A 12,703-nucleotide genomic window follows, 5' to 3' on the forward strand; every position below is an offset into this window, starting at 1 on the left:
CTTACTTTTCGGTTCATGATTGGTGAAATTCCCCGAGCAGTTCATAAATTTGACGGAGATATCATAAAAATATGATGGGGAACTTCCACGGATTCATGCAAAGTAACGGAAAATTTTATGAACCGCTCGGTCAATTTCATTAATTGCTCGGTCAAATTCACCGAAGAGAATTTCATGTAAATCTCGGTCAATTTCATTAACTACTCCGTCAAATTCACCAAAGAGCTAATTGTTAGGCTAGGTCAATTGTATTTAAAGTTCATTCCAATTCATGTTAGCCTCACCCAATTTCAAACTTGCCTCGCTCAAATTCATGTTTCCCTTGCTCAATTTCTCAGTTGCCTCGTTGAATGCTCAACTCCTAGGTTCCCTCGCTCAATTTCTAGCTTCCTTCGCTCAATTTGGAAGACTTTTTTTTACTGCATAAATGTTATCTTCCAGAACCCCAGCCAAGGAATGAGGATAATTTCATTTGGCAGCTCAATCCTCGCGGTCATAACTATGCTAATTCTGCCTACAAATCTCTTCAAGTGATCAAGAGGGCCCCCTTTTCCAGTAGATGAGATTAGGATGAAAGGTATTATCTCAATGCATCTTTTTTCTGTCTTGCTCTTAAAAATCGTTGAATAATCCTAAGCCCTCGGAGAAGAGATATCTCTCTTGATAAAAAATGAGAGGGATCTCTCTTCTATATTATATCTATGAGAAAAGATATAGAGATCTTCTCTGTTCTATCCATTCCTCTATCTATGAGAGGATAGATAGTCTCTCAAAAAAGTCGTTTCATCTTTATTGATGATTTAACTAGTGCTCAATCCGTTGGTTGCCTCGCTGAATTTGTACGTTGCCTCACTGAATTTTTAGGTTCTCTTGCTCAATTTCTAGCTTCTCTCACTCAATTCGTAGGTTATCTCGCTGAATTTCCACGTTCCCTCGCCCCATTCCTAGGTTGCCTCGTTCAATTTATAGGTTGTCTCGCTAAATTCCTAAGTTCCCTCTCTCAATTTCAAGCCTCCCTCGCTTAATTTCTAGCTTCATCTAGCTTCCCTAGCTCAATTCCTAGGTTTCCTCGCTAAATTTCCACATTGCCTCGCTCAATTCCTAGGTTGCTTTGCTCAATTCATAGGTTGCCTCGCTGAATTTCTAGATTCCCTTGCTCAATTTCTAAGTTCCCTCGTTCAATTCCTAGGTTGCCTCGCTCCAATTTCTACATTGCCTCGCTTAATTTCTAACTTCCCTCGCTCAAATCCTTAATTGCCTCACTCAATTTCTATCTTCCCTCACTCAATTCTTAGAATTTCTAGCTGAATTTCTACGTTGCCTTGCTCAATTCTTAGCTTCCCTCGCTCAATCCCTACATTGCCTTACTAAATTTCTAGGTTGCCTCCCTAAAATCCTAAGTTCCCTCGCTCAATTTCTAGCTTCCCTCGCTCAATTCCTAGGATTCCTCGCTGAATTTCTATGTTGCCTTGCTCAATTCCTAGGTTCCCTCGCTCAATTCCTAGGTTCCCTCACTCAATTCCTACATTACCTCGCTCAATTTCTAGCTTCCCTCGCTCAATTTCTACCTTCCCTCACTCAATTCCTATGTTACCTCGCTCAATTTCTAGCTTCCCTCGCTCAATTCCTACGTTGCCTCGCTCAATTCCTAGGTTCCCTTGCTCAATTCCTAGGTTCCCTTGCTCAATTCCTAGGTTGTATCACTCAATTGATAGGTTGCCTCGCTCAAATTGTAGGTTCCCTCACTCAATTTCTTGCTTTCCTCACTCAATTCCTAGGTTGCCTCGCTAAATTTTTAAGTTCCCTCGCTAATTGTCTCGGTTCCGTCGCTGAATTTCTTAGTTGCCTCGCTTAATTTCTAGGTTCGCTCAATTTCACCTTGCCTCGCTCAATTTTTTAGGATGTCTCGCTCAGTTTCATCTTGCCTCGCTGAATTTTATATTTCCCTCACTCATTTTCTAATTTGTCTCGCTCAATTTTTAGTTTGCTTCGCTCGATTTCAACTATGTTTAATTTTTTTTGTTATGATTCTCTAAGTAGTGAAATTTGATTTTAATATATTTTTCATTACATGTTTGTAGGTGAAGATTCTTGTTCTCAATTCCCAAACTCATCCTCTAAGTGTTCATTGAGATGGTGGTTCGACACGGTGAAGGGTGGATTAGAGAAGCATGATACTCGGCTAAGTTTATTCAAGCAATCCCCATTTTCCTTCTTGTTGCACCTCTCATCCTTTCGATTTATAAGGGCTCTATTTCACCTTCTTCTTATAAGATATAAAGGTGATCTTATATTTGAGATACAGGGGACACGGTTGCAATTCACGAAGATGGACTTAGCCCTCATAACAGGGCTTAAGACCGAGGAGCTTACAATACCAAAAAAGTGTCCTATCAGTAGTACATTAATGGACAAATACTTCAAAAAATATTCAGTTTTTAAGAAGCATTTATTAGATGTGTTTAATAAATTAGTTGACACCAATAAGCACGAGGATGTCGTGAAGGTTGCTTTACTTATGTGCGTAAAGTGTTTTGTTAGGGGAACCGAATCGAAAACTATGTATAACATGAATTATATGTACTTGGTAGACTCCATAGAGGATTTCTATAGCTATCCTTGAGGTAATTTGGCCTACAATGCAATGTCACAAGAGGTCGCAACTGCTGTGATGGCATCAGGTGCGGTTCGCTACAATGTATATGGTTGTGTCTTTCCTTTGCAGATAAAAACTCTTTCTTTGTTCTACATGATTAGATTCAATTATTGATTTTTATCCCATGCAATTTCTTTAAAACAGATATGGGCTGTAGAGAGATTATCGGCCCTACGAGAGTGTGTTATTTCATTTGTTCCCTCGCAAATTCCACTCTTCATTCAATATCGAGGCTGGAAGGGTTGGAGGTACAACAAAATATATGCAATTTTTGAGAGTGAAGCTGTAAGTATATGTATTTCTCTGCCATTCACTTTGCTTGATTTGACACTTAAACTCTATATATTAACATCAGTCTGGGTTCTTTTGCAGACTATCTTAATAAAGAACTTGGAACCCACCCTACGAGAATGGGAAACAGACGTCGTTCGCTTGCTCCGTGATAGTTTTCAGTTGAGATATCATGAGTGTTTAATTAAAATGAAATGTTATTTAATTCACTGTTAAAAGTTTTCCGACTCTTATATGTGCATTGATACATTTTGTAGGTCATCGAAACCTAGGAATTGAGCGATGAGGGTAACGAGAATGATGACAAGGGTGAGGAGGGATCAGCGAAAAGTGATGAAAAAGGCATACAGGGAGAGGGATCGGGGGGAATATCGTGAAACCATCTCTTTTGATAGCGTCAAGAAGCGGGGTAAATCACACGTCAAGGAGATTTGGTATAGTGAACGGGTAATGCATTCATCACATAACATCAAAATAGGTAGTAATGTGTTCTTTGATAATGTTTTTTAACTGATAGCCTACTTCTTAAACATGGACAGGTTTATGTACCCGTCAACCATGATAACTATCATTGGTTCTTGATGGTCCTATATCCAAGACAACGAGAGATCATTATTATCGATAGCTTAGTATCAAATGCTCTCCAAAAGTATAAGCAGATAATAAATTTGACGACGGAGGCGCTCCTGATTCTCTTTCATGCCACCGGAGACGTCACCGCGCTTGAAGGGAAGACTTGGACCGCCAAATCTATAAAATTTATGCCGAAGCAATGCAATGGTTTTGACTGTGGCATATTTGTAATGAAATTCATCAATATACTGTGCAGCGGTCGCACCTTGGAGGGAACAGACATGCAAAAATTCACTATACATTGGAGGAAGTCGATAACGTATGATTGTTTGTTTGTAACCTGTAAATGATACTTGTCGTAGGCATGAGATGAAAAGAATAATTTTGTGGAATGTTGTATTATATATAGTGTTGTATATACCTCATACAATTTGTACTTCAGGAAATTTTATAATGAATTAAATTTCATAACGTGTAAATGTTTCTGTGGCTCAATTTTCATGCTTGTTTTGTTCAACTTTTAGTTTGCCCCGCTTAATTTCAAGTTTTCCTATCTCACCTTATACTTACCCTCGCTCAATCCCTATGTTGTCTTGCTCAATTTCTACGTTGTCTCGCTCAATTTGTAGGTTGCCTCGCTCAATTGCTAGGTTCCCTCACTCAATTTATATGTTACCTTGCTCAATTTCTTGCTTCCCTCGCTCAATTCCTAGGTTGCCTCACTCAATTCATTGGTTGCCTCGCTGAATTTCTACGTTGCCTCGCTCAATTGCTAGGTTGCCTCACTCAATTCCTAGGTTCCTTCGCTCAATTTTTAACTGCCCTCGCTCAATTCCTAGGTTGCCTCGCTCAATTTCTAGCTTCCCTTGCTCAATTCCTAAGTTCCCTTACTCAATTCCTAGGTTCTCTCGCTCAATTTTTAGGTTGCCTCGCTGAATTTCTAGCTTCCCTCGCTCAATTCCTAGGCTGTCTCGCTCAATTCATAGGTTCCCTCACTGAATTTCTAGCTTCTCTCGCTCAATTTCTAACTTCACTCGCTGAATTTCTAGCTTCTCGAGCTGAATTTCTACGTTGCCTCGCTCAATTCCTAGGTTCCTTTGCTTAATTTATATACTACCTCGCTGAATTTCTAGCTTCCCTCACTCAATTCCTAAGTTCGCTCGCTCAATTCCTAAGTTTTCTCGCTCAATTTTTAGGTTCCCTCACTGAATTTCTAGCTTCCCTCGCTCAATTTGTAGGTTGTCTTACTCAATTCATAAGTTCCCTCGCTGAATTTCTACGTTGCCTCGCTCAATTGCTAGATTGCCTCGCCCAATTCCTAAGTTCTTTTGCGCAATTTATATATTGCATCGCTGAATTTCTAGCTTCGCTCGCTCAATTCCTAGGTTGCCTCGCTCAATTTCTAGCTTCCCTCACTCAATTCCTAGCTTCCCTCACTCAAATTGTGGGTTCTCTTGCTCAATTTCTAGCTTCCCTCGCTCAATTCATAGGTTGCCTCGCTTAATTTGTAGGTTCCCTCGCTCATTTTAGAGCTTCCCTCGCTAAATTCGTAGGTTGCCTCGCTCAATCTGTAAGTTCCCTCGCTCAATTTCTAGCTTCCCTCACTCGATTCGTAGGTTGCCTCGCTTAATTTGTAGGTTCCCTCACTCAATTCCTAGCTTCCCTCACTCAATCCGTAGGTTCCCTCGCTCAATTTCTAACTTCCCTCGCTCAATTCCTAGGTTGCCTCACTTAATTTGTAAGTTCTCTCGCTCAATTCCTAGCTTCCCTTGCTCAATTCCTAGGTTGCTTCGCTCAATCTGTAGGTTCCCTCGCTCAATTTCTAACTTTTCTCGCTCAATTCGTAGGTTGCCTCACTCAATTCCTAGGTTGCCTCGCTCATTTCCTAGGAGTGTGTGGTCCCAATTTTAGATAAGATTTTAAATGCACCTTTGGCTAGGGTATGACACTTTTAGATTGTTCTAAGCTTTAAGATAAAAGTCAATGAGCCACATGGCATAGTCCAATTCGTAGCATGCTTGGAATACAATTATTTCAGTAATATTTAAAGGCTACTACAAACTAATCGAATGGGTTAAGTTGTTGTGCAAGAGAACCTATGAACGGTGACCATTAATCGCAAATCGGACTCTTGCGATAAATCCCCACATCTGTTTGACATTAAACATTTGACAGTCCCTTATCTGACCATGGGATACCCATTGGACAGTCCCTTATCTGACATTAAACATTGGACAGCTATAGCGCTCAATATTATCCAAAGTTACAATGTTGTATTCTTTTACTCCAGTAACAGGTCCCAGGATATTATCTACAATATGTCAATAATATCGATGATTGCATCTTTTGTTTAGTGTATTATATGTGATCGATTCAGTCTCCAAATTACTTGTCTTCCTTAAGACGTTCCAACAAGCACATTGCACTGAGAGGTATGTTTTCTACTTAAGACTTATTAGATGTGTTGTTGAAAGTGAGTTTAAATGCACATGCAACTGCCATAAATTTCTATCATCGTATATTTCTTAAAATTTTAGAACTTCAGTAGAAATTTGATGTAGTTTTTCCATATTGCTTCAACATGTTGAAATCTGATATTTGTCAAGGGCATGGGAGCAATTTTGTTGAAATGTTGTACTATATACATTGTTGAATATACATTGTACATTGTTGTCCCACTCATGTACATTGTATACATTGTGTTATACACATTGTTGAATATACATTGTACATTTGCTATTTTTCTATCTTCGGTAGGGTGACGTGAAATGTCACATACGGGTTGGCATCTGCAATCCCTGAAAAGGCTCAAAATTTTCTCTCCCTCATAGATTCAGTTTGCCTTGGTGAATATCATGCTTGCCCCGCTCAATTTCTAGTTTGCCCCGCTCAAATTTGCTTCACTTCACGGTCATTTCCATGCATTTCATGGTCATTCCCGGCGATTCCGTGTTGATTCACGGTCATTTCCACGCATTTCACGGTCAATTCCCTTCACTTCACGATCATTTCCATGCATTTCATGGTCATTCCCGGCGATTCCATGTTGATTCACCACATATGATTTTGCGGTAGGAGAAGCTACTTTAGCCAACCAACCTAGTTATTGTCCACTGTTTTCCATCAAGTCGATGGTCAAAAATCCATTTCATTCACTTCACGGTCAATTTCAATCAGTTCGCGATCAACTCAATTCATTTCATGGTCAATTCCCTTCACTTCACGATGAATTCCATGCATTTCACGATCAATTCCCTTCACTTCATGGTTAATTTCATGCATTTCACGATCAATTCCCTTCACTTCACGGTCAATTTCATGCATTTCATGGTCAATTCCGATGATTCTCTTTCACTTCATGGTCAATTCCATGCATTTCATAGCCAATTACAGCGATTCCCCTTCACTTCACGGTCATTTTCATGCACTTCACTGTCAATTCCCTTCACTTCACGGTCAATTCCCTGCATTTCATATAAATATATGTTAGAGAAAAATGTAGGTAGAATAAAATTCTTTGTATGCTTATATATACATATTTATATAAATATGTGTTAGTGAAAAATGTAGGTAGAATAAAAGTCTCCACGTAAAATAATAATAATAATAATAATAATAAATAAATAAATAAATAAAAAGTGCATAGGGATACGATTATAATTCGTACCCATAGATCGGGGGGTGGAATGGTGGAATCCACGATTGATCGCCGATCGGAACAGCAACTTGCGGTGGAATCGCGCGATTGATCGCCGAAGTTGCGGTTATCTATGGCTATGGATTATAACCGTAGTTATATCCGTAGCCAAACCGCACTCGGCATTCTTTTTTTCTCTGTGTTGCTTTTGTGGGTCCCATCATGAGGTCTGTGTTATATCCAAACCGTCCATCTATTTGGCGAGCTCATATTAAGGCTTGCAATGAAAAATAAGATAGATCTAGCTATCAAGTGGACCACACTGTAAAAGGCAGTGGGGAATTGAACGTCTACCATTGAAACCCTTTTAGGGGTTACAGAAGTTTTGGATCATTATGAAATTTGTTTTTCCTCTTCATCCAGGCCTTTGTGACCCTATGAATGAACTTAGACGGGGAGGATTTCTCACAAACATCACAGTGGGCCCCCTAAAGGTTTCTAATGGTTGACGCTCATTCAACACTGTTTCCTGTAATGTGGTACAATTGAGATTTGGATATACCTCATTTTTCATCTCATATCATAAAATGATGTGGAAAAATATATGGACGGCATGGATGAAAAGCATACATCATGGTGGGGCCCACAGACCACCCACGATCAGCCATTGGCTGGTGGCAGGGGGAGTACCCGATCCGTTTCCGTGAAAGGAGGGGTAGTTTCGTCCTCAAATTCACTGTCCGCACGTGCTAGTCTAAGTTGGTAACTTAAGTTTGTATTCCTTCATAAAAACCGCTGGATAAAAGGTTTTGTCTACAGTGGTCATTTTCTCCCCACTTAACAGGTTGGATTGCAAATAAACAACACTAGGCCCTAGGAAGGTTTCAACAGTGGACATCATTATCCCCTGTTTCCTCTGATGTGGTCCACTTGAGCTTTGGATATACTTTAATTTTGGGCTCAATGAGTTGATGAAACGGATGGACGAGCAAGGATCATAATAACACATACATCAATGTGGACCCTACCGAGTTTACTCAGTACGCAGTCCGCTTCCTTTCTCATAAGCATGTGCTGAAGATTTTTGGGACTGGGTATTACCAGGCCCAACTGATGAGTGGTTCAGATCTGTCATTGGTAGGCCATGAATCGCCTTGATAAAGTCTCATTCCTCGGGAGAATGAAGTTTAGCAAGTAGCATCTCTCTTGCTATAATCACAAAAAGATAAAGACAGGATGATAATATAGAAAATACGAGAGAGAGAGAGAGAGAGAGAGAGAGAGAGATGCATTTTGGTAAATTCGCGGGTCATCTCCCCTCTATAAAAGGTAGCGCTGAGAAGAGTCTGTCGATTGCAACTGAGAAATCACATCATCCCACATCTATAAAGGAAAGAGCTAGCTGAGAAGAGTTTGTTTGTGATTGCAATTGAGAAATCAAAACCAATGGCTGAGAAAAGCAAGATCTTGATCATCGGTGGGACAGGCTACATCGGCAAGTACGTCGTGGAAGCAAGCGCCAAAGCAGGAAATCCAACATTCCTCCTTGCCAGAGAGAGCACTGTCTCCGATCCCTCCAAAGCCCAACTCCTCGACACCTTCAAAAGCTTGGGCGTTTCTCTCATCTATGCACGCATTGCGGCCTCTCTTTCTTTTCTATTCCCTTTCATTACCTTCTGTTTTCTAATAATACTTTTTTTCTCTTTTTTTTTTTTGGCTATTTGAAAACAGGGAGACATGTACAATCATGAGAGCCTTGTGAAGGCCATCAAGCAGGTGGACGTCGTCATCTCTACGGTGGGCCACGAACCTACCGCCGATCAGACTAAGATCATCGACGCCATCAGAGAAGCTGGTAATATTAAGGTATTCGACTCACCCTCTCTCTCAACCACAGGCTTCTGCTCTTTAACCAATGTACTGCTTGCTCATTCGTAGAGATCCCATATATGTTTCAATGATCCAAGCCGTTAATCTGTTGGCCCTGTCTTGGATGGGGATACCCAAAAACTCTTCCACTCCACGGAAGCGGACTTGGGGTGACCCCAACATCAATGATATCCCTGGTTACCGGACTCTGTGGGGTCCACCTTGATGTATGTATTTTATCCACGCTGTCCATCCTCTTTACCAGATCATTTTAGGCAATGAGCCTAAAATTGAAACATATCCAAAACTCAAGTGGACCACACCAAGGAAACAGTAGGTATAATGATGTCCACCGTTGAAACCTTCCTAGGGCAAACAGTGATGTTTATTTGTCATCAACCCGTTCATAAGGTCAAATAGACACAAATGAAGGGAAAATATAAATATCAGTTTGATCAAGAACTTTTGTGGATGGTCCCAAAGAAGTTTTGAACGGTGGAGGTTCAATACCCATTGTTTCCTGCAGCGTGGTTCACTTGAGATTGGGATATTCTTCAATTTTGAGCTCGCAGCCAAATAGAGCTAGAAAAACAGATGAAACGGCATGGATAAAACATACACGTAAGAAGGTGTTGCAGGTGAGCATTCCTCTCTCTCTCTCCCTCCCTATGTATATATACACGCGCGCGAGAGGAAGACTCAATCCCACGCAGGAGATAACTTCCAACCTATTAAGTGCACGTGACATTCAAATTTGAGCCATTGATAAATAGCAAAATACAAGTATCATCCATTCAATAAGCTTCTATTGCTGATTTTTCAAAAAGGTAATCCTCACGATAGATCAGCCTATTGGATGGTTTGGATGTTGTACATCCATGAAAGGTTGAAAATTATCCACTGATTGGACCGTAACTTGTAATCCAACTGGTTGGACTTGAGGCCTCTCTATATGCATAGAGGTGGGCCCACCCTGATGTCCTTTCAGGCCCCACAGAGCTCGACCTCATGAGAAGCTCCCATGAGGTTGACCCCTTAGTACCATATACAAAGGCCTCAAGTCCAACCGGTTGGATTATAAGTTATGGTCCACCAAGGAAATAACTTCCAACCTTTCATGTGTGTGAAATCTAACCCGTCCAATACGTTGGCTTTATAGAGGTTCACCTTGTGAAAAAAATAAAAATATAAAAATATCTACTCATCAAGTGCACCACACTTCCTTTTTTTCTATTTATTAATGGATAGAAATTGTTTTATATAATGTGGCCCATTTGAAAAGTAAATAGGGATGATTTTTGTACTAGATCCTCATGGTAGGACCAACCTATCGGAAGGGTTGGATGTCACATGCGCTTAATACGCTTAATAGGTTGGATGTTATCCACTGGTTGGCCTGTATTTTGTGGTCCAACCGGTTGGACTTGAGACCTCTCTCTCTCCCTCTATATATATATATATATATATATATATATATAGAGAGAGAGAGAGAGAGAGAGAGAGAGAGAGAGAGAGAGAGAGTAAAGTTGGTTGATGGCATGATAATAGGCTGTTTGGGCGCCACTCAAAAATGAGTACATCTCATTTTAGTTAATATCGGTTACATATTAGAGATGATAGTTAAATAAATTTGGTTATATTTTCAATCCCTACCAAAAAATGGATGTCTGATACATCATCAAGTGGCACCCAAACAGGCCTTAAGTTTTTTTTGTTTTTAGTTTTAATAGCTAGTTTTTTGGTAAAAGTTTCAGATAGAGGTGCTTTGAATTGTACTGTTGACATGTTTGACATGTTCAAAATGCAATAACGCAGAGATTCTTACCATCGGAGTTCGGAAATGATGTGGATCGTGTCCATGCTGTTGAGCCAGCCAAGTCTCTCTATGAGATGAAAACTCAGATCAGGAGAGCCGTCCAAGCCTCGGGAATTCCCTACACCTTCATTTCCTCCAATTTCTTTGCTGGGTATTTCCTCCCCTCGTTAGCACAGCCAGGAGCCACTGCTCCTCCCAGAGATAAAGCTGTGATATTTGGAGATGGAAACCCCAAAGGTAACAGACAACTATCCTATATTTTATCAGGAAATCTTTGTATACATTCATACAAGCAAGCATCAAATAAATTCAACAAGGACATTCTAGTTCTAAATACAGCCCTTACCAATGCAAGGTCCTGCAAAAAAAAAAAAAAAACACTATATTGGATAAAGCCACAACACGACTTGTTTGATCATCGGTATTAAGATTTCTGGGAATCCCACTTTGCACTTGGGCTTGAATCACAATGCCCAAAAAAACTAGGATTTCATATGTTCATTAGCAATTACCCCTTCTTGAGAAGATGGACAGTACTGTCTAAGTCTAAGGTGAAAAACACAAGATGGGTAGAATCATGCAACCAAAGTGATTTATAACATTCCATAGCAATGTGTTTTAAAAATGCATACATGCGTACATGAATTAACTAATTGCATGCATAGAAGTAATCAGAGCTTTTGTATCCTTCAAGTCAATATATCCCCCTCACAGCATTCTTTTTTAATTAGTTATATGCTTGTAATATTTTGGAGTTGGGAGGATTTCATGCGCAGAGAGAGGCTATTATCCTAATCAATCAACATCTTGTCTTATCTCATGTTCAGCTATATTTGTCAAGGAAGAAGATATCGGCACATTCACGATCAAAGCCGTGGATGACCCAAGAACCCTGAACAAGATCCTTTATCTGAGGCCTGCTGGCAACATTTACTCCTTCAATGAGCTGGTCTCCCTTTGGGAGAGAAAGATCGGAAAGACCCTCGAAAGGATTTACGTTCCTGAAGAGCAAGTTCTCAAGAACATTGAAGGTCAGTAGTAAGCTTGCAAGTATTTGGAATTCCATGCAGTATGCCAAATCTCAACTCAGAGAATTAATCTTTTGGATCACAGGGTTTGACTTAACTGAAACGAATGCCCTCTTCTGATTGAGTGTTGTTGTCTCTTTTCTTATTGCAGAATCTCCATATCCGATTAATCGTCTCTTGTCTATCATGCACTGCGTGTTTGTGAAGGGGGATCACACCAACTTCAACATTGATCCATTATGTGGGGTCGAGGCAACCGAGCTCTATCCTGATGTAAAATACACCACTGTCGATGAATATCTTGATCGGTTTGTCTGAGGATCCAAAACCTGTCTTGAGTTTTGTTTTGTTCTGTTCTTGTTGCATTAGGTGAATAAGTGGTTTCCCATATGATTCTCCTGCGAGAGATATGAGTTCAGTTACTTTCATTTCCTTGAGTTTTGTTGCATTAGGTGAATAAGTCGGTTTCCAATATGATTCTCCTGTGAGAGATTTGAGTTCAGTTACTTTCGTTTCCTTCGGTTAGAAACTTGTTGAGGAAATACAACTGTAATCTGATCATTTTAGACATCTTTGGTAAGAGTTATGGTGTGAGAATTTCATGTAATTGCTACAAATTGCAGAGTGGATGATTTGAATTATTATGTTTCTTGATGTAGCCTTTCTTCTACGAGTGACTAGTTTAGGAGAAAGCCCCAGGCTTATGCATGCAAAATCCCACAATATAGCATGGTGAGGAGTTCATTACACACAAGATGAGAAGTTGCCACCAGCAAAGATATGCCCTGAAAATCGATCAAGGGTTTAGGCCCTGTTTGGTAGATGCCTAACTC

At 40.1% G+C, this 12,703-nt stretch overlaps 1 protein-coding gene across 2 annotated transcripts; it reads left to right on the top strand.

The window, feature by feature from the left end:
- The first annotated feature begins 8,397 nt into the window (after positions 1-8,397).
- Positions 8,398-12,477, top strand: LOC131235332 (phenylcoumaran benzylic ether reductase Pyrc5-like). 2 transcript variants are annotated; one of them, XM_058232468.1, is made up of 6 exons: positions 8,398-8,786; positions 8,889-9,023; positions 10,842-11,079; positions 11,670-11,873; positions 12,022-12,223; positions 12,323-12,477. In XM_058232468.1, the coding sequence occupies exons 1-5, from the start codon at positions 8,604-8,606 to the stop codon at positions 12,186-12,188; spliced, it is 927 nt and encodes a 308-aa protein (XP_058088451.1). In that variant the 5' UTR covers positions 8,398-8,603; the 3' UTR covers positions 12,189-12,223; positions 12,323-12,477. The 2 variants fall into 2 exon arrangements, with proteins under 2 accessions (XP_058088451.1, XP_058088450.1); XM_058232467.1 differs by having other exon boundaries at positions 12,022-12,477.
- Positions 12,478-12,703: the final 226 nt, after the last annotated feature.

The sequence above is a fragment of the Magnolia sinica genome, chromosome 19 (genome assembly GCF_029962835.1).
Source record: "Magnolia sinica isolate HGM2019 chromosome 19, MsV1, whole genome shotgun sequence".
Taxonomy (NCBI): domain Eukaryota; kingdom Viridiplantae; phylum Streptophyta; class Magnoliopsida; order Magnoliales; family Magnoliaceae; genus Magnolia; species Magnolia sinica.

Bases quoted from the DNA above. Each gene is read 5' to 3' on its own strand.
- LOC131235332 (XM_058232467.1), top strand. From the start codon at position 8,604: ATGGCTGAGAAAAGCAAGATCTTGATCATCGGTGGGACAGGCTACATC. The intron at 11,080-11,669 runs GTAACAGACAAC...TCTCATGTTCAG, and splicing joins TGGAGATGGAAACCCCAAAG to CTATATTTGTCAAGGAAGAA. The intron at 11,874-12,021 runs GTCAGTAGTAAG...TTCTTATTGCAG, and splicing joins AGTTCTCAAGAACATTGAAG to AATCTCCATATCCGATTAAT.